The following is a 22,363-nucleotide window of genomic DNA, read 5'->3' on the forward strand; positions in this document are numbered from 1 at the left end:
GTATGATTTTTTTTTTTTTAATAAATTTGTTTTAAATCAGAAAACACAAAATCCAGAAAAAATAAATCAGACAACACAGAATTTCTGCAAAAAATTAAATGTATTTCACTGGGCAATATAATTTTTGCAAATTTTGTTTAATAAATTGTTAAATTGTTAAAGTTTTATTAATTTTATTAATGATAAGACATCATCTAATCTAAACTGATTTCATGATTTTTAAAAGGTTAATTAAAAGAAGTTTTTGATTTGATTTGATTTGATTTGATTACGACAGGGTTTTTATATAATAAATTTGTATTCAATAAAAAATAATAATAACAATAAATTCCAGAAAAAAAAAAAAAAAACGGTAGCACAGAATTTCTGCAAAAAATAAAACCTGTTTCACAGGGCAATATAATTTTTAATAAAGTATTAAATTGTTAGTTTTATTAATTTAATTGATTAGACAGCATGTTTTAATTATTAAAATTTAATTAAGCCATTAAAATAGAATTGTAAAAAGTTTCTGAGAATAAATAAATTTATTGTTTTTTATCATTTAAATAATAAATTTGTATTCAATAAAAAAAGAAAGAAAAAAAAAAAAACACAGTCCAGAAAAAATAAAACAGGTAACACAGAATTTTTGCAACTTCAGAATTTCACTGGGCAATATACTTAAGTTTAATAAATTATTAAATTGTTAAAGATTTCTAAAGAATTAGAAATTGATTAGACATCCTTTTATAATTATTACAATTTAATTAAGCCATTAAGACAGAATTCAAAATAATTTAAAGTTAAAACACAATTTGGGGAAAATCAAAACTGATTTCATGATTTCTAAAAGGTTAATTAAAATCAAAACTGTTTATTATAATAATAATGACATTATTTAAAATTTTCATGCACTTCTTTGTTCTGCCTTTCAGGTGTCTTGCCACCATTCTTGTCCGTCTTACTTTGGGTGGCAGTGGTCGTGAGCACCTTCACGTTGTTTGTTCTTCCCCCGCGTGGAGGTATCCTGGCGTTCCTGGTCACCGTGATCTTCCGTTCTATTTACACTCTGGGCTTAGGACCCACACTGCTGCTTCTGGGGGCCGCCAACGTAAGGCAAATTCATTATCAACCATTCACGCTTCATTTAGCTCGTCAGCACTCTGCGTCCGTGAATTGATTAAATGTCAAAGTGTATTTTGAATGTGTAAACCAACCAAACTCCTATTAGAAAAGACCAGCCACTAACACCTCGTGTTCGCTGATTAATCGCTAATACCGATTAATTACGAGAAGCCGCTCGATATCTGACTAAATATGAAGGATGGCAGAAGAGGAACTGGTGTTGCCATTTTGCATCAGTGTCAGTTACGATGACAGAAGCGGCTGATGTGCTTGATGTGCGTTCAGATAAAAAATGAGAGCGATTTCATGCCTCTCTCCCAGCCAACTGGAGCTTCAGCCTTCAAACTGCTGACACGTCCCTCTGTTGTGTCAGTCTGTTTGCGTCTGCTCAAGCTGGCGTCTCCTCAACCATTATGGCACCACATGAAGAACCAACAGAGACATGTGCTGAAACAGATTCTAGGAGTCTGGGATCTGTTATACTACACGCCACTCGCCACGTCTTCTAGTGGTCGCCACAAACTGTGTTTGTTCTCGCTGCAAGTGAACTCCTATATATTTTCTTTCAACTTGCTCATGGTTTTGAGGATGAGGGCATGTCACGCAACTGGCCATATTGGTGTCTGCCTAATGTGGCTGGCTTCTACCAAGATGCTTTTACTTTGATGTCAGCCACAAAGGATAAAGAAGCATTTTCTTCTCATTTGGAAGTTTTTATTTATAAGCTTATTTATTTTCCTCACTACGTTTGATGTACAGTTGAAGTCAAAAGTTTACAGAATCTGCAAGGCGTTAATTAATTTACCAAAATAAGAGGGATCATACAAAATGCATGTTATTTTTTATTTAGTACTGACCTGAGTAAGATATTTCACATAGAAGATGTTTACATATAGTCCACAAAAGAAAATAATAGTTACATTTATAAAAATGACCCTCTTTACATATGCTGTTATTCGTAATACTGTGTTGTTACCTGAATGATCCACAGCTTTGTTTTTTTATTTAGTGAAAGTTTTTCTTTTTTTTAGAACAGCAGGCAGTTTAACTGTTCAGGACAAACAAGGGGCAAACAGCTATCACTAAAAAAAAAACCCAGCTGTGAATCAGTTTGATTGCTTTTGGATTGCAAAATATTAACTAGTTAGAATAGAAAAAAGTTAGAATTTTAAGGTAAAAAGTCTGTAGGGAAAATAGGTTTCTATAGAAAAGTGTTTGAATTGAGAGTGTTGAAACGTTTAATGTGCTTGTACAGATACTAATGCTATAGCATTATCTTCTAATGTCTTTTCACAGTTGCTGAATAAAATCGTGTTCCTGGTTAGTTTTGTGGGGAACCAGGGTACGTTCACACGAGGGTACAAAGCAGTTATCATGGACGTCTTCTTCCTTCTGCATGTCAGTTATGTCATCGTTTGCATGCTGGGTCTGTTCGTACACGAATTCTTCTACAGTATCCTGGTACGTCTTCACACTTTTTGGAGTATGTTTAGTAGTAAATAAAATTAATGATTTAATGCAGAGATTTAAAGTGTGTTCCAGGAATGCCTATTTTGACAAAAAGTATTTTTATGGCTGTCAAAGTAAAAATGTTAGATTAGGGACCCATAATTTGTGCTCTGCATTTAAACCATCCAAGTGCACAAACACAGTAGTGAACACACACCCAGAGCAGTGGGCAGCCATATTCCTATCAATGCTGCGGTGCCCGGGGAGCAGTTGGGGGTTCGGTGCCTTGCTGAAGGGACTCACCTCAGTCATGGTATTGAGGGTGAGAGAGCGCTGGTTATTCACTCCCACCCGCAACCTTTTGGTTACAAGCCCAACTCCCTAACCATTAGGCCATGGCTGGCCCTAAGTAGTTAATACAATTTAACACATTAACTGAATTTTTATATTATTACTATTTCATTCTAGCTTCTAGACACTGGACAGAAATAATGAGGTTAATTGCAACTACTGTTAGTTTTTAATAGTAAGAAATAGTAATTTTTTTTTAAAAATGTTAAAATGTATACACTACTGCTCAAAAATTTGGGGTTGGCAAGATTTTTACTGTTTATGATAGTTTATTATGCATTTATCTGATCAAAAATATACGAAATGGAAAAATGTTGTGAAGTATTTATAATTTTTTTTAATATTTTAAAATGTAGTTTATTCCTGTGATAGCAAATCTAAATTGTTTAGCTTCCATTACTTCAATTTTGAGTGTCACATGATCCTTTGTAATATGCTGATTTAGTGCTCAAAAAACATGATGAAAGTTCTGCTTAATATTTTTGTGCAAAGTGGTTTCAGGATTCTCTGATGAATAGAAAGTTAAAAAACAGCATTTCTGCAAAAAATGTAGCAATATACAAGCCTTTTTTACATATCAATTTAAAGATATAGTTCACCCAAAAATGAAAATTGTCTTTACAGAATTTCTGTTGTTCCAAACCCGTAAGAACTTCAGTCTTCTTCACAAACACAAATTAAGATATTTTTGATGAAATCTGAGAGCTTTCTGACTCTGCATAAACAGCAACGCAACTACCATGTTGAATTAAATCGTTATTTATTTTATACCACTGATGTCACATGGACTATTTTATTGATGTTCTTACTACCTTTCTGGGCACTAAACGTGTCATTTGTGTTGCTGTCTATGCAGGGTCAGAAAGCTCTTGGATTTCAGCAGAAATATCTTAACATGTGTTGTAAAGTTGAACAAAGGTTTGGAACGACATGAAGGAGAGTAATTGATGACAGATTTTTGTTTTTGGGTGAACTGTCCCTTTAATGCAAATGTAATAATTGCTTTTTGGCTTTAGAGCAATGACAATTAAAATCATTTATTTTCAGAAACAACATTTCTTTATAATATCCTCCTCTTTCTCTCTTCTATTCCCTCTAGTTATTTGATCTTGTGCGAAGAGAGGAAACACTCCTGAACGTAATGAGGAGCGTGACGAAGAACGGCCGCTCCATCTTCCTCACAGCTGTTCTGGCTATCATCCTAGTCTACCTCTTCTCTATTGTGGGCTTCCTGTTCTTTAAAGATGACTTCCTTATGGAAGTCGACCGCCTTCCTGCTTTAAGTAAGCATGAAGTGTACATGATGTCCACGTCACGGTCTTCGCTGTGTCGGCCTGCTATCTTTCCAGCCGCACATTGCATAGATCTTGTGGTTTTGGTCTTTCGTTTCATATTTCCCAAATGTTCTGCATGGATGAAGTCATTATCATGTGCTAATGTGCAATGCTGCATAGCGTATGTGTAAACAACTTAGTATGAATAGCACTAAAATGTCTCTTTTAGAGAGATTACCACATCTTTTATGTATTCGGTGTGCACGGTATGCATACATGTGAACATGTGAATATTTGTGTTTGCGTACATGTGTTTAGATGAACACACATGGCCATGTAGCTGTGTTGTAGTGAGAGAGGACCTGCTAGCACATGGCACCTGTTGCATAACCCAGCAGTGGCCACACTCCCTTATGTAATCACTTCCTCTGTGCACTGCATCACTGTACAAGCACTGGGGACAGAAAGGGCACACACATGCATGCGTGCACTGGAATACAACACATTTAGTTTAATAAAACATGTCAGTTGTGGGAATGCAAAACCTTTGACTTTTGAGTTGTTAAGCACATGCTATGAATGTAGATTTTGACATTTTTACCAAAAACTGTATATAACTCATGAATATTTGTTTGGATTGTTTTTTAGAGAAGACAAATGTAAAGGATTCTATGAGCTGCCTGAGTGAGACCTGTTCTAACTCGCCTTTTAGTTCTCATCACGGTAAGTCACCATTTTTAGAGGCCCAAACATTTTAGGCACTTAGCCCACACTTAAAATGTACAAATATAGCAATATATGAAATATAGCACTTACTTTACTAGAGTTTACCATATTGATCCATAAACCATACTATGAAATGGTTTGAGAAGCACAAAGTCTGCAGTGCTAATTTCATACAGCTGTGCTTGAGAATTGTTTGGCCGTAAAATGTTGGACTTTAATTGGGTGATTTGAGTGTCACATTGAGAAGGACATCAAGAATAATTCATTTACTCCGTAACACTGCAGTTTCTCTTTTGATTTCAGCTCTGTCTCACCCTTCTGCTAAATGTTCTTGCATAATCTCCAGTAGTGGTGAATCTTGTGTGATTTGTGTGTACGTTTATGGTTTTCCTAAGTGTTTGTTTGTAAAGGACTGGTCCTGTGGATCTGTTATGGAGGTTAAGGTGCTGAGATGACCCGTGAGAGTGTGTGTATATGTGTGTGTGTTGAGGAGATGACTCATGCGCTGCTTTGTTCTGCTTTGCCCTGTGAGTCTTTAAAGATCACCTGCGCTTCTAGGTATCAACACGTGCGCTCTCTTTCTCTCTCACACTCTCACCCTCTTTCTTTCTTTTGACCTCTGCAGTCGCTCTCTGTGTCTCTCACTTACTCCTTACTTACCTTTCCAAACTCATTGCTTCAGTCTTCCTGTCCTTCATACTTGGTGTCTTTTCTTAGTCTCAGTTTCTTTCAAAAGTATATATACATGTACTTTTAAAACAAAAATATATATATATATATATATATATATATAATACAGTGGAGTCCACTAGTGAAAATTTGCATTAGATTAGAGGGATGGAATGATTGATAAACTGATTGACTTAACCAAAAAAAAAAAAAAAAATCTTATATATATCAAATATATATGTGAATAAAATGGAAATTCTTAGATCTGAGTAGATGATTCTAAATCTAAATATTGTAATGTTTAGTTTGAATATGTATTTATACATTTGAATAAATCTAAATAAATAAATATTTTTAAAAAATGTATTATATGATGATGCATCTAAATTATTGAATTATATATCTAAATTTTTTAATTCTTTAGAAAATAAGTAAATTTACTGAATATATACTGTAGTTATAGTTCTGAATACACCTAATATATCTAAATATGTAAATAAATACACATGTAAAAATGCTGAATATGTAGTTAGAATTGTAATTATAGTCATAATTGTGTATATATATAGTTATACATCTAAATAGATAATTATATAACGAAATTGATAAAGTGCTGTCAAATCGAATAATCTTAATCGCATCCGAAATAAGTTTGTGTTTACATAATGTATGTGTATACTGTATAAATGATGTATATTGTATATAAAAAGAAATTACATATATTTCTTAAACACAAACTTTTATTTTAATTTGATTGATCACGATTAATCATTTTGACAGCCCTTAATATAATAGAAAATATGGAAAATACGTAATTATGCTGAATGTATAGTTATAGTTCTGAATTTTATATGCATCTAAATATGTAAATAAATACATATGTAAAAATGCTGAATATATGGTTAGAATTCTGAATATATATAATTAGACATCCAAATATAAATAAATATATAAGTAAAAATTCTGAGTGTGTGTATATATAGTTAAAATTCTGAATAGATAAATATTTAAGTAAAATCCTGAATATACAGTTATAAATGAGTAGATAATTTTACGTCTAAATATAGAAGTAAAAATCCTTAATGTATAATTATAAATCTGAAGGATAATTATTTATCTAAATATATAAAAACTAGGTAATTATACTAGATATATAGTTCTGAATAGATTGTGTCTAAATATGTAAATAAATACATATGTAAAAATGTTACATTACACTAATTATAATTAAATATAATTAAACATCCAAATATATAAATAAATAAGTAAAAATTCTGAATATATGTAGTTACAATTCTTAATAGATATTTATATTTCTAAATATGTAAGTAAAAATCCTCAATATAAAGTTATAAATCTGAATATATGTATTCACAAACGTTTGAAACTGTTGTTTTATCAGTGCCTGTATATTTGTGTGTGTGTTCATCCCAGTGGAAGAAGAGGATGAAGACGGTACAGAGCGTGTGTGTGACACACTGCTGATGTGCATCATTACGGTTCTGAACCATGGGCTGAGGAACGGAGGAGGAATCGCAGATGTTCTGCGCAAGCTTTCCAAAGAGGTGAACAGAATATCATCAACGCAGCACACTCAGACATGGGATACGCCAATAAATCCTTTCTAGCGTCACTAATACTGTCAGTATAATCCATGTTTAAAGCTCTGGAATCTGCAGGCATCTGTACATCATGCTTTTACAGACCCCTGCATTCGGTTATACTCTCTCTGAGCATCTGTCTATACGCTTTGAACCGTTACAAAATCAGTCACGCCAGCTTCAAAGGGTCTTTTTTTAGGGATGATTGAAAACTGTGGATCAATAATAGATAAAAACTGTATTTTTTGAGTTAAAATTGCTTTTAGAGATGAAATACAGTATATATTGTATCATTATATATATAAATATTTTCATTCATAACCCCCATACTGTTGCTCCTCAGGAGCCCATGTTCCCGGCACGTGTCGTGTATGACCTCTTGTTCTTCTTCATTGTCATCATCATTGTGCTGAACCTCATCTTTGGTGTGATCATTGACACCTTCGCTGACCTGAGGAGTGAGAAACAGAGAAAGGAAGAAATTCTGAAAACCACCTGCTTCATTTGTGGTATGTCTTGTTTGAAGGAAACTTATTTTGAGAAACAGGAGGTTAGCCTATCATAACAGTGATCCTTGCTGTAAAACACAAAGATATTTAGCAGAATGTGTAAGCTGCTCTTTTCCACATAAATATTTTTAAAGTAGCAGGGTCTGTCGCGATTAATCGCATCCACAATAAAAGTTTGTGTTCACATAATATGCTTGTGTACTGTATATGTATGTGTATATATATAAATACACATACATGCATGTGTGTGTGTGTGTATATATATATATATATATATATATAATATTTATATAAGAATATTACGCACATATATTATGCGAACATTTATTTACTTTTACTTTGGTTGCGATTAATCGCAATTAATCGATTTATCAGCCCTACTTTCAATCCTACATTGGTATGAATGATTCTTTTGCAAATTGGTGTGAATTAAAGTATGTTTTTATAAATGACTGGAATATGAATTTGAAAAGTCAAACTGGTTAAAAAGTGTGGGAATCCTGGAATAAGTTGAGTTCTCTGATGAAGCGTAAGATTTCAGTCTATTCCTCATTCAGAAGTTACTTTAAAGTTACAGTAGCAAAAATTCTTATTCATAAGTGTCAGAGTGAGTGCAGAATGTGGTCCAATTAAACGAAATTTAATGCAAAAAATGAAATGCTACAAAGATGTAGAATGTAGCTTCTTTAAAACAGCTCTTTTCAACATCTGCACCGCAGCGAACATCTTAGAATGGTTTGGAACTAGCCAGTGGGGCGGCTCTAAGCAGATGTCATGCCCTGTCACCTTCTGTTACTCTGACTGCCTTTGAATTTGTATATGAGGTCTTTGACAGGGCTTTTTATTTGATGGATTCAACTATGATCATGGTGACATTTACTCCGCTAAAGAGGACATAAAGACTATGTTAGAGAATGAGAGATGTGGGAGAAAGTTTTATAGTGACTATAAACAGTGGAATACCATGAATAATACAAATTATTTTGATAGACAGAGTGGGCTCTTTCTTTAAAGAACCTTTCATTTTTATTATCTGCTCTTCTTCAGGCCTTGAGAGAGACAAGTTTGATAACAAGACCGTGTCGTTTGAGGAGCACATCAAGTCAGAGCACAACATGTGGCACTATTTGTACTTCCTGGTATTGGTAAAGGTGAAGGACCCCACCGAGTACACGGGACCTGAGAGCTACGTGGCCCAAATGATTAAGGTTAGTTTATCATTACATTTGGTATCATATGTGGGCACTTTCTGATTGTGATGTTCATAGTTAATATGATGTGTGTTTCCTCCGAAGGAACACCTGCGTGAACCTAATTTCATACATTAACTATAAATTACCAGACCAGTTGGTTAAACAATAAATATGGAAGCTTGTTTCCACCATGGGATAAAAAAAAAAATCTAAAAAGAAAATCGTGACACTTTATCTTTAGTCAGAATTGTGAGATATAAACTCAGAATTACAAGATATTAACTCAGTATTACAAGATAATATAGATGAAAATTGCAAGATATAGACTCAGATTTGAGATAAAAAAAAACTCTTTGAGATATAAACTCAGAATTGCAAAATATAAACTCAGAATTACAAGATATAAACTCAGTATTGCAAATTATAGACTGAATTTAGAGATATAAACTCAGAATTGAGATAAAAAATCAGAATTACGAGATATAAACTCTGAATTATGAAATACAAACTCAAAATTGCGAGATATAGACTCAGAAGTGAGATAAAGACTCAGATTTACGAGATATAAACTCTGAATTGCACATAATAAACTCAGAATTATGAGATATAAACTCGGAATAGCAAGATATAAACTCAGATTTGTGAGATATAGACTCTGAATTGCAAGTTGTAGACTTGTGAATTATCTAGAATTGTGAATTATAAACTGAATTGTGAGATATATACTCAGAATTGTGATATAAACTCCGAAATGCGAGATATAGACTCAGATTTGTGAGATATAGACTCAATTGCGAGAAATAGGCTCAGAATTGCGATATTAACTCTGAATTGTGAGATATAAACTCCAAATTGCAAGATATAGACTCAGAATTGAGATATAAACTCAGAACCACAATTCTGCGATTAAGTCCAGATTAAAATTTAAACTGCAATTGTGAGAAAAGTCAAAATTGTAGAGATGTAAACTCAAAATTGTGAATTTATAACTAGTGATTGTGAGAGATGTATTTGTAATTTGGAAATAAAGTCAGAATTGTGAGATTATAGAGTCACAATTACCTTTATATTTTTATTATGCGGTGGAAACAAGCTTTCATACAGAACATAAATACAAAAGGTCTAACAAAAATGTAGTTATAAGAAAAGCCTTATTTGCATTACATAATCTTATGTAATGCAGTGAAATTTAGACATTTCAAATGTCCAAATACCTTGTTGGAGTCCACTGTGTGTTAATCAGCTGACTTCCCTTCAGGAGTGTTGTTTGTTTTAGCTCAGTCATGTCTGTGCCAATACGTCTGACATCATTTGACTGTCATTTTTTAATCAAGTTGTAATTCATGAGTAATTCATTAACTATGTGTCAACTATATGTCACAAATTCATGAATAGTATGTAAAACACCTAATGGTAACATTCAATAATTTTGCTGTGAATATAATATTACTAGATTATTGGTTGCACTGTAATTTTTGACATTGCTAGCAGTGACAAACAAAGGACTTGCTGGGAAAGTCATTTGTCTGTGTGTGTGTTCATATCTCTGTCTCTGACTCTGAGCAGACTGTCTCCAGTGGGCACCAGCAAAAGGAGACAGTGAACTTCCTTAAAATAAGAAAGAGACTCCCTTGATGGTGTTCCTAAAGTTCCTGTGTGTGGGTGGGTGGGGGTGTGTGTGTGCACTCATTTGTTTGTTTATGTATGTGTGACCTTCTGTTTCTGCTGGTATCTCACAGAGCATACTGAAAGCAGTGTAGTAATTAGAACCCTTGTTAAAAGTGCTTCCTCTCTATGATAATGGGCCAAGTGGGGCTAATGTTCATAGCGGAAGAGAGGCGAACAGGAGTCTGTGTGGTTTTTATATAGGAAACCTGTCATGTTTTGTGCCGTAATGAATATTGCACAAAAATATTTAAAATATAAAACACTGATTTAATTAACTAGGCCCAAATAGAATTTGCACACTCACAAATGTATTTACACTGGTGCTGTCAAAATTAACGCGTTAATGCAGGTGATTAACTTTTCCAGTTTAAAAAAATATTTAACGCAGGGGCGGAGCTATGGTTGGCCACCCCACTCACAACAACTGCTTCTGTCTCTATTTTTTTTCTTGACAAAAAGTGCATTTATTTAGTCCCAGAACCTTTTTACAACCACATCACATAGGAGGATTTTCAGGGAGGCACTCCAACTTTACTTCAGCGCCAGGCGGTAGTCAAATGAGCACAGGAAAGGTACAGGTGACTAGGCAGCTTCAGTAGAACTACAGTGAACTGCAGTCAGATGAGATGTTGTCTGGCCATATGTCACTAAAAACTAATTTTCCTGTCCTGTCAGCTGGTATACTGTGCTCGTAGCACACACACTTCAATTGCACGCACAAATGCGGCAGCACGGTAGCCTGTATCATTTCATATTAAAACGCAAATAGAATTACAAGCATGCGTGTCAGATTTGCATCACATTCAGCAGCGGCAGCTCTTAAAGTAATAGCAGCCAAATAAGCTAATAACCTATCTGCTGTGATATCTGTTAATCAAAGAACAAAATAGAATTTTCTTTAATGCCAAAAGTCATTAGGATATTAAGTAAAGATCATGCTCTATGAAGATATTTTGTAAATTTCCTATCAAAGCTTAATTTTTGATTAATAATATGCATTGCTAAAAACTTAATTTAGGCAGCTTTAAGGCAGTTTTCTCAGTGTTTTGATGGGTTTTTTTGGGGGTTTTTTTTGTTTTTTTTTGCACCCTCAGTTTCCAGATTTTCAAGTAGTTGTATCTCAGACAGATATTGTCCTATCAATGGAACATCAATGGAAAGCTTATTTATTTAGCTTTCGGATGTATAGTTTTTTTAAAAAATGACCCTTGTGACTGGTTTTGTGGTCTAATTTGTGGGGTCACAAATGAGAAGTTATTTTTCAAAGTCTAATAAATGTTAAAATTGCTAGATTTTTTTTTTCAGGATTCGTTGATGAATATAACTATTAAAATGTTTATAACATTATAAATGACCTTACTGTTACTTTTGATCAGTTTCTGCATCCTTGCTGAATAAAAATATAAATGTCATATTACAAAAAAAAAAAAAAAATCTAACTGTACTGTTAGTGGCAGATGCTGATAAGCTCAAAAGGGCCAAAGGTTGGCCATTTTATCAGCCTGGCCAATAAAACGCCATGTTAGTAGACAGGTGTTTGTATTCTCTGGAAATCTACAGAGCTTTTTGCAGGATTCTGCACAGCCAGATTCCACGAAGCCGTACTGATGACACATTGAGTTCTATTAGTACTGTATTAACTAATTACTGTGAGTTGCTGCAAACACAAGGGCCCTCATTAAAGCTGAGATGGGAGAGATGAGGCATGGGCGACGCATAAATAAAAGCTTGTTTAGTTTGCTCAGTGTTTGTTCTGTCTCATACAAGGATCTTCAGCTTTTGTAGTAGAGCAGGCGGCAGGAAACAGTACCTGAATGCAAAATACTACAGTCTGGCTTTTAAATTAAGTGTGTGTGTATGTATGTATGTGTGTGTGTGTGTAGACTCCAGTCAGCTGAAAACAACTAATGCAAATCTCTGCTTTTCTGCTCGCATTCAAAGAGAAGAAAGTAGCACTGAGTTTCATCTGCAAGTTTACACTGAAGCAGGCGTGTGTGTGTGTGTGTGTGTGTGATTATCACTCACAGGCTGCTGGAAAGAGAGTGTGAGCAGGTACTGCAGCAGTCACAGCATTGTTATGTAACCCATCTCAAGTGGCCTGCTATTAGCTCAGCCTATCCTCACACGTGCTTTCCTGTCCCACACACACACACCTGCTACGCCGTTCATTATCACACAGTGAGTCAGGCGTCTCCTTGGCAACACCATCGTCATGCACTGTCGGCAGGAGCGAGAGAGAAAAAAGTCCTTGGCCTCTAGACTTGTGATCAATGCAAGTTCAAAGGTCACGTATTCACCGTTGGATCCGTTTCTCCCAGCTGGGCGTCTCTGGCTGTGTGTATGTGTGTGAACGGATGACTGCAGGAGTGCGTGTGCAGCGGCCAGCCATGCTAATCAAACTGATTATTGCAATCATGCTGCTATTTCCAGAGCCTGTTTGATGGCAGTGCTCTGAAACCGCCTTTCCATTACAAAACAGCAGCTTTATGATGATGAGAGCAGAGGACACGTGATCGAACGATTATGTTGTCTGTCAGATGGGAAAAGAAGTTTAATGGCATTTTAATGACAGCCCAAACACCTTACCCTCAAGTCTGCAGCAGCGTGAATGTGCTGAAGCGTATGTACGTGGATGTACATTTATGAGGTGTTAGCTGATATAACGTGCTATTTGTGATTAGTATAATTTCTTTGATGTTAGATTTTTTTTTCTATCATAGTTGCAGGTTAATTTCACTTAATTTTGTTGTGTGCATACACTACCATTCAAAGGTTTGGGGTTGGTAAGATTTTTTTTAATGGTTTTAAAATAATTCTCTTACGCTTACCAAGGCTGCATTTGTTTGATTAAAAAAATACTGTAAAAATTGTAATATTGTGAAATATTATTACAATTTAAAATGGCTGTTTTCCATGTTAATATATTATAAAGTGTAATTTATTCCTGTAATGGCAAAGCTTTATTTTCAGCATCATTACTTCAGTCTTAAGTGTCACATGATCCTTCAGAAATCATTCTAGCAAGCTGATTTGGCACTCAAGAAACATTTCTTATTAGGATCAGTGTTGAAAACAGTTGTGTTGTTTAATATTTTAAGCAGCAGAAACTGAGATTAATTAAAAGTGGAAACTGTGAAATTTTATTTTATTTTTTTAAGACTATAAATTTTTCTTTACGAAGATAAAGTTCAAAAGTACAGCATTTAACATTTATTTAAAAATAAATTGTGACATTGCAAAAGACTACTGTCACTTTTGATCTTTCAAAGGAATAGTTCACCCAAAAATGAAAATTACATCACACTCACCCTCATGTCGTTCCAAACTTGTAAGACCTTCTTGTAAGACCATCTTCATTCATATTTGTTCGTAACACAAATTAAGATATTTCTGATGAAATCTGAGAGTATTTTGACCCTGCATAGACAGCAACACAAATACCACGTTCAAGGCCCAGAATGCTTTGTGTAATCTCGTGAACGTGCACTGAAGACTGACATGGAAATTGTTGAAATCATTTGGGGTTTTTTGCGGACAAAAAGTGTTCTCGTAGCTTCATAAAATTACGGTTGAACCACTGATGTCACATGGACTATTTTAACAATGTCCTTACTAGGGATGTGCGATATATATTGTCTACGATAACGCAATTGTTGTTAAACGAAATGCGATTTTGACATTTATCAAGTATATTGCAAAAACCAAACAAAAACACACCCAGGGAGTGATTGGATACGAAATGAGACACAGGTTAGACTACTGCGTGAGCACATTCAGTTAATACAGATTTAGTCTTTTTAGATTAACCATTAAAATAAACAATTTTGTTCATATAATATATAAATATACACAGTGCACATTATGTAAACATGAACTTTTATTTTAGAAGCAATTAATCACGATTAAGCGATTTGACAGCACGAATTAAAACAGAAGTTAATATTACTTGGCTTACATTTTAAAAGTTCCTGTTTTTGCTCTTTTTCATAGATGAAAATAGTTTCAAACAAAGCCACAACAGAAGTGTTTTGTGTCTCTGAGTAACACACGACCGTGTTTCGTTACTGAATCAATCCGCCATTTGAACGAATCGGTAGAATGAATGACTCAATGACTCACTCATGCAGTGATTTGGCGCAACCTACTGGCGATTTTAGGTTTATATTTAAAGTATATTTTCTCTTTTTTCCTCCAAAATCGTTTCCAACATCACTATCGAACTTTTTTAAAACATCAAAACCTTATTTATACATTTGTAACTGCAGGTTAACTACATTACATAGTCTGTGTGAATGCATCTAAATGCCACTTCACATGCAGATTCTGTGCCACCTCTGCATTGCAAAAATTTTCTTGATACTGATATAATTTGATTGGTAACAGCACTTTAGTGTCTTACTATTTAAAAATTTGATTAAATTTTAAAAAGTTGACATAAAAGATGATACATTTAATTAGTTTAGAAAAATGCCCATAAGTGGATAAAAAAAAAAAAAAAAACTATTTAAACTTATTGCAAAAGTTAATTTATGTTACTCCTCCAAACTAATCACCGCACAGAATAAGAAGAATATCAAACGCCTTGGGAGTCAGCTGTCCATAGCACTCCTAAACCTGCCAAAATACCAGCATAATAACACGCTCAGCAAAATACTGTCTAATTATTGTTATTGACAAAATTCCAGAAAATATCAAGATATCATTTTTTGTCATTATTGCACACCACTAGTCCTTACTATGTTTCTGGCCTTGAACATGTCAGTTGCATTTCTATGCAGGGTCAGAAAGCTCTCGGATTTCATCAAAAATATCTTAATTTGTGTTTTGAAGATGAACGAAGGTCTTACGGGTTTGAAACAACATGAGGGTGAGTAATTAACAACAGAATTTTCATTTTTGTGTGAACTGTCCCTTTAATGAATCTGAGATGTTGTTCAATGTTAGTTTAACTAATGTAACATTGTAAAATGTTACCAAAAATTTTAATGACCGAACTTTTGAACAGTAGGGTGTGTTTGATATATGAACATGTAAATATTTGTCTTGCCTTGAGCTTATATGGCAGCAGGAAGGCCCTTATTACTGATTGCTCAGTGTTTATTAATGGTTTCATTTTATGACTGGTTATGATCAGCTGACCTTGACTCGATCACTCAGTGGTGTCCATGTGTCATGTCCCCACTCTGGCATCCTGAGGTCATAACAGTGATGTTTTCTTGTTTGTTTGTTTTTTGCCCCCTTTGCATCCTTCGTGAAAAATGGGGCAGTTCATGAGACTCAACCCCTGACAATCTAGTCTCTGTTCATCTGTCCTCACTTCACCTATGTTTTCCCCCACTTCCTTCAGTGTTTTTCAGATTTTCATAATGCACCATTCCCTGGAACCAATTAGCAGTAATTTGTTCTTAATTCTAATTTTCCCTTTCTTCCTATTTTAGATTGCATTGAAACCTTCAGCAAAACCTGACTGTTCTTTTCCAGCAATATAGAGTCGCTTTGTCCCGATTTGGTGTGAAAGTGTGCTTGACCTTGTTCATGCGCCTGTTTCTTAGAAGAGCGGTGTGTTTATCGTGTGTGTTCTTCTAGGAAAGCCTCATTCCCTATTGTATAGCAGAGAAAAGCACTGTGTTTGAATCAGAAGATGCGCGTGCCCGGGTGTGTCACCTCGTGAGTGTGTGTTTCTTGATTGTGTAAGGGAAGGCAGTCTTTTCCCACCTCTAAACATATCCTGGAACTCTTTGCGCACCTTGCAGCGCTCCTGTCAGGCTGACTGTGAAAAGCACCTTACATAACTGCTGTGATGAGCCACCGCACTGTTATCCCCCCCTCCTTATCTCACACACGCCACGCACCCCAGACGACATAAACTCATATATACACACACTAATCACACACACACTCACACAGCAAATTGTACAATGCAAACAAATGTCTTGTACGTGAGCTGCTGTGTGGGCACACACACTTTACAAACAGAATGACTCACTGTTATTATCTAAAACACACAAAAAAAAACTCTGACTGTGGTTCATTTGCATGACTACTTCCTGTTTCTAGAGCTATCTTTGCATCCAGGCGTTTAAAGTGTCAAGATTTACCTCTGTATGCCTCAGCTTTTGAAGGAAAAAACTTGATTTGAATGACTGCTTGAATGATTTCTAAAGGATTATGTGACACTGGAGTGTAATGGCTGCTGAAAATTCAGCTTTGCATCACACACTGTAAAAAAAAAAAAAAACAGTTTGTTGAGTCAACTTAAAATTTTAAGTTCAGTCAGCTCAAATAAGTTTAGTCAACTTGAAATATTAAGTTGTAATAATATTTGAGTTGACCAAACGAACAATTTGGTTTGTTAAACTTAAAAGCTAGGCTTGTTACCCAGCTGCTATAAAATTTTAAGATGAATTAACTCAAATATCTAAGTTCTCACTTAGTACAACTTAACATTTCAAGTTGACTGAACTTAAAATTTTAAGACAGCTGGGTAACAAATTATTTTAAGTTAAATCAACAAATTGTTTTTTACAGTGCAGGAATAAGTGACATTTTAAATGTTTTAAACTCAAAAACATTTGTGTTGAATTGTGTGTTGAAACTGTATTTTTGATCAAATAAACACATCCTTGGTGAGCATAAAAGACATCCCAATCTTAAATGGCACAGATTTGTGAACTATTTCTGAGGCCTACCATTTTCCACAGCTTTTTAGAGAGGTAGTTTCTTGATGGCATCATGCTGTGCTTTAGTGTGCTACAGTCTTTGAGGCCTTTAACAGCAACTGTTATGCAACACAACTCTTGTACTGTAGAATCTTAGACGGTTAGCAGGGTAAAATATCCTCCAGTAAGTAGTGTCGTGAAATACTAGAGCCATTAAACCTGATTTTGTTACTCATTCACCATGTTCAGCAATGATTTTAAAGACAATTACGCTCATACTTCAGAGCACCTGCTGTGAGCGGTGTTCCTGTTATTATGAATAATCTGTAAGTCTCAGTTTTCTGTGAGGACTGTTATTGTTTTGTAGAGTACTGAGTATGATTATGAGCTGCACTTATCCCATTAGTCCATAGATCATAACATTTTTTTTCCATTAATTCTCTCTATTTTCTTCTTAAAAATCAATAGAAAGGACAAGGGTACACTCCTGTCCAAAAGTTGTAAGATTTTATGTTTATGTCTATCGTTCTCACTGATCAAAAATGCAGTAAAAATGGTAAAATTGTGAAATATTACTACAATTTAAAATAGCTGTTGTAAATTTTATTATGGTTTACATTTTAATTTATTTCTGTGATGGAAAAGGTGAATTTTCTGCAGCCATTATTCCAGTCTTCAGTGTCATATGATCCTTCAGAAATCATTCTAATATGCTGATTTTCTGTTTAAAAAAATATTTTTTTATTATTATAAATGTTATTTTATTTATTTATTTTTAAGAATATAAAAGTTTTTTATGAATAAAAAGTTCAAAAGTACAGCATTTATTTAAAATGTATTTAAAAAAATATTTTTTGTAATATTGCAAAAGTGTTTTGCAACATTGCAAAAATCACTTCTGGTCAACTTGCATCCTTGCTAAATAAAGGTATTAATTTCTTTTAAAAAATGCTTACCGAATTGAATGATAATATCAATGTGTAAAATGCAGTATGTCTGAATGATGTCTGTTGCAAAATAGTTAAATGCTATTTCAGATGTTTGGGAAGTTCTCCAAGTTACATTCACATCTCTCTCTTTCCTTCAGGAGAAGAATCTGGACTGGTTTCCACGGATGCGAGCCATGTCTTTGGTGAGCTCAGAGGGAGATAGTGAGCAGAACGAGATCCGATCCCTACAGGAGAGACTGGACATCACCGTCAATCTCGTAGCTCAGCTGTCTGCCCAGCTGTCTGAGCTTAAAGAACAGGTAACAAACAGCACTCCATCCAATGGGACGGCCCGGTTTTACACAGCAAAACAGACATTTTTCATCACGGGGCTTCTGAAGTGTTTACTATTAGGCCCTGCTGTGGAAGTGCGTCAGAGCAGGGGTGGGGTGGTGCCCCGGGGCAATGTGGATGTTCCGGCTGTGCTCCGCTGTGTCGGATCACTGCCATCACCTGCCTGGCCCACATGTGATTCCACACAAATAGTTTAACCAATTCACATGACACAGGGAGAGGGGAGAGCTTTGGGTTCTAATGGGATGACGTTGGAAAAGAAATTGCTGCCCCATGGCTTGTTTTTTTTAAGTGTCTGCATGTTTGTTTGACCTTAGACTTCAGAGTTGAACTGTAAACACACAGGAACTGCACAGTCATTGAGAATCGGCACTGGTCCAAACCAGTGAGCCTGAAACGGTCGAACCAGAACTGTTAACCACGCTGTGGTGCCCCTCACATCCTCCAGCGGTCCTTCTGATTCCTGGCGGTCACGAGGAGCAGGCTTACTGTAATTCTCCTGGCGGTGCTGGATGTTAAATAACTTATTAAAGTGATTTCTTCTCCGACAGCCAGGCCTAATTAAACAGATCCTCCTCACCTCTCAGCTCGAGCCAGGCTGAGATCCAGCTCAGATGCGGTAGGCGAAATCCGAACTTGTCATGTGTTCAGACAAACAGGCTCTCTCTGATTCAGCGTAGCACACTGTGTTCCACCTCCGTTGTCTTGCTAGGTCTGTTTACTTGGAAGTTCCTTCTCTTTGTCTGGAACAGCCATGAGGTCAAAAAAAGATATGTCGGTTCAAACCCAGTGCTTTTTTTAAACTACAAAAATGACCCATGGAATGAGAGGTCATTTTGATATTGGTGCAAATTACACTGTTGCAAAAAAAAAAATAGCTCAGCCAGAAATGAAAATTCTGTCATCAGCATATTGTTCCAAACTTTTCTCATCTGTGGAACAAAAGATATTTTGAAGAATGTTGGTTACCAAACAGTTTTGGTTGTCACTGACTCTTTTTCACTTCTCAAAATGGTATTTTAACTGTACAGTTATATAAAATGTCTCATTAGAGCCTTCTGAATTAAAATTTCTTGGTAATTTACTCACCCCCATGTCATCCGAGATCTTTATATTTTTCTTTTTTCAGTCAAAAAGACATAAACGGTTTTGAAAAAACATACCAGGATTTTTCTCCATATAGTGAACGTCAGTGGTGCCCAATGGGTTGAAGGTCCAAATTGCAGTTTCAGTGCAGCTTTAATGGGCTCTATACTATCCCAGACAATTAAAAAGGGTCTTATCTATCACTTTTGAAAGTATCTGTCACTTTCTAACAACTAAAAAAATTATATACTTTTTAATCACAAATGCTCATCTTGCACTAGCTCGACTTCACACATTATGTAATCATGTTTAAGGTCACGCACAGTTCTTCATTTGTGTACTTTGTTTCAAAAAGGTAAGGTAGAGTGAAAAACTCCATCTCATTTTCTCCTCCAACTTCAGAACCATCCTACATCGTTGTTTTACCTTTTTTTGTAAAGGGTATTTGACTTTCTTTGCACGCTTGCTTTGTAAACACTGGGTTGGTACTTCTGCCTACGTCACACGTGACCTTTCTGACATGACATAACGTAATGTGTGAAGGCGAGCTAGTGCAAGATGAGCATTTATTTTTTTTAGAAAATGGCTGATCATTTCGTTAGATAAGACGCTTACTCCTCGGCTGGGATTGTGTACAGTGCCTTGCGAAAGTATTCTTACCCCCTTCATTTTTTTTTTTTTTTTTTTTTATGCTTTAAATTACTTTTTTCCATATCATTCTACACTGCATACACCATAATGACAAAGCAGAACACAGGTTTGTAACAGCTTAGCAAATTTATTAGAAATAAAACACTGAAATGATTCCGTTGCATAAGTATTCATACCCTTTTCTGGGACACTTGAAATTGAGCTCAGGAGCACTCATATCGCTTGTAGATGTTACTACACTTCGAGTGGAGTTGAACTATGGCAAATTCATTTAAATGAATATGATTTGGAAAGGCACACACCTCTCAGAAAAGGATGAAAAACAGCTGAAAATGCATATCAGAGCAAAAACCAAGCCCTGAGGTCAAAGTAACTGCTTGTAGAGCTCAACTGGCTTGCGTCAAGACACTTGGAAAAAGTGTCTCCTAGAGCTGGCCTCCTGGCCAAAATGAGCAACTGGTGGAGAAGGGGCTTGGTTATACTGGTGACCAAGAAGCCAATAATCACTCTGGTTGAGCTCCATGATCATATATGCAGATGGAAGAAATTTACAGAAGGACAAACATCATTGCAATACTCCACCAATCTGGTCTTTATGGCGGTGTGGCCAAACTCAGTCCTCTCCTCAGTGAAGACACATGAAAACACACTTGGAATTTGCAAAAAAGCACCTAAAGGACCCTCAGACTGTGAGAAACAAGATTCTCTGGTCTGATGAACCTCAATTCCAAACATCATGTTTAAAGGAAACCAAGAACTGCTCATCACCTGCACAGTACCATCCCAAAAGTACAGTGTGCTGGTAGCAGCCTCATGCTGCAGGGCTGTTTTTTTAGCGGCGGGGACTGAGGGACTCGTCAGAGGAGAAGAAAAGCTCAGTGCACCAAAATATTGAGATAACCTTAATGAAAACCCAGTCTAGAGCATTCTGAACCTTAGACTGGGCAGAAGGTTCACCTTCCAACAGGACAATGACCCTAAGCACACAGCAAGAGTGGCTTATAGACAACTCTGTGAATTTCCTTCCAGAGCCTGGGCTTGAACCCAATGAAACATTTTTAGAGAAACCTGAAAATGTCTGCCAGCCCCCATCCAACTTGACAGAGTTCGAGAAGTAAAGAGGTAAGGAGAAGAATGGCAGATAATTGCAAAATGCACACGTGCAAAACTTGTCACATCGTACACAAAACGGGTGTGAATACTTTTGCAACGTACGTGTTTCAGTGTTTTATTTTTTAAAAAGTTGTCACAAATCTGTTTTGTGCCTTGTCATTATGGTGTATGGAGTGTAGATTGATTTGGGGGGGTGGGGGGGGGGAGAAACATTTTAAAGCAGGCTGACATAAGGCTGCAACATAAAACATGAAAAAAAATGAAGGGGAATGAATACTTTCACAAGGCACTGTAGAGCTGCACTGAAAGTGCAATTTTGGACCTTCAACCTGCTGATCCCCATTTAAGTCCATTATATGGAGAAAAATCCTGGAATGTTTTCCTCAACCTTAATTTCTTTTCGACTGACGAAAGAAAGACATGAACATCTTGGTTCATGGGGGTGACTAAATTATCAGGATTTTTATAATTCTGGAGTGAACTAATCCTATAATAGTTTTTGCAGTTAACAGAATTCCTTTTTCTTTTTTTGTCTGAGCTTCTTAGGCTGTAGTTTTGAGATGTAACTAAATTGGCTTCCCTGTTTCGTGTGTGTGTGTTTCTGCACATGTACAGATGACAGAGCAAAGGAAGACTAAACAGAGACTGGGCTTCCTGGGACCATCACAGATGAACCATCAAATTCCCCCTGCGCACTGAGGACGGACTCATCGCACCTCTCCACACACACTCACACACAGATGCTGATGTTCACACCATGAACAACACTACACTCATGGTGATCTCACACTTTACATCATGACATGACAGTTGTCCGGTTAGATCCTACAGACTTGAGCATCGTTTTGCAAGTGTTTTCTCGTTTAGATCTTATAGACGGAGGATGTTTAGAAATATACAGAGTGTGTTTGTTTGGAAAATCATGAACCCTGTGTGTATGAGGGCTCATCAGATGACTTGGAGCGTCTTCGGAAGGGCTGTCTGTTTTTTTTTTTTTGTTTTTTTTTAAGCATCAAGTATTAAC

At 35.7% G+C, this 22,363-nt stretch overlaps 1 protein-coding gene across 1 annotated transcript in view; it reads left to right on the forward strand.

Annotated features, from left to right (window-relative positions):
* Positions 1-22,363, forward strand: part of itpr2 (inositol 1,4,5-trisphosphate receptor, type 2) — a 104,368-nt gene extending 82,005 nt beyond the window's left edge. Inside the window, exons 49-57 of the mRNA XM_051134464.1 lie at positions 918-1,093; positions 2,404-2,568; positions 4,007-4,190; positions 4,830-4,904; positions 7,011-7,141; positions 7,521-7,686; positions 8,734-8,894; positions 18,294-18,455; positions 21,955-22,363. Coding sequence (XP_050990421.1) covers positions 918-1,093; positions 2,404-2,568; positions 4,007-4,190; positions 4,830-4,904; positions 7,011-7,141; positions 7,521-7,686; positions 8,734-8,894; positions 18,294-18,455; positions 21,955-22,038 — 1,304 coding nt within the window. The 3' untranslated portion in view covers positions 22,039-22,363. The remainder of the gene's footprint in view (positions 1-917; positions 1,094-2,403; positions 2,569-4,006; positions 4,191-4,829; positions 4,905-7,010; positions 7,142-7,520; positions 7,687-8,733; positions 8,895-18,293; positions 18,456-21,954) is intronic.

Source organism: Labeo rohita, chromosome 18 (assembly GCF_022985175.1).
Source record: "Labeo rohita strain BAU-BD-2019 chromosome 18, IGBB_LRoh.1.0, whole genome shotgun sequence".
NCBI lineage: Eukaryota > Metazoa > Chordata > Actinopteri > Cypriniformes > Cyprinidae > Labeo > Labeo rohita.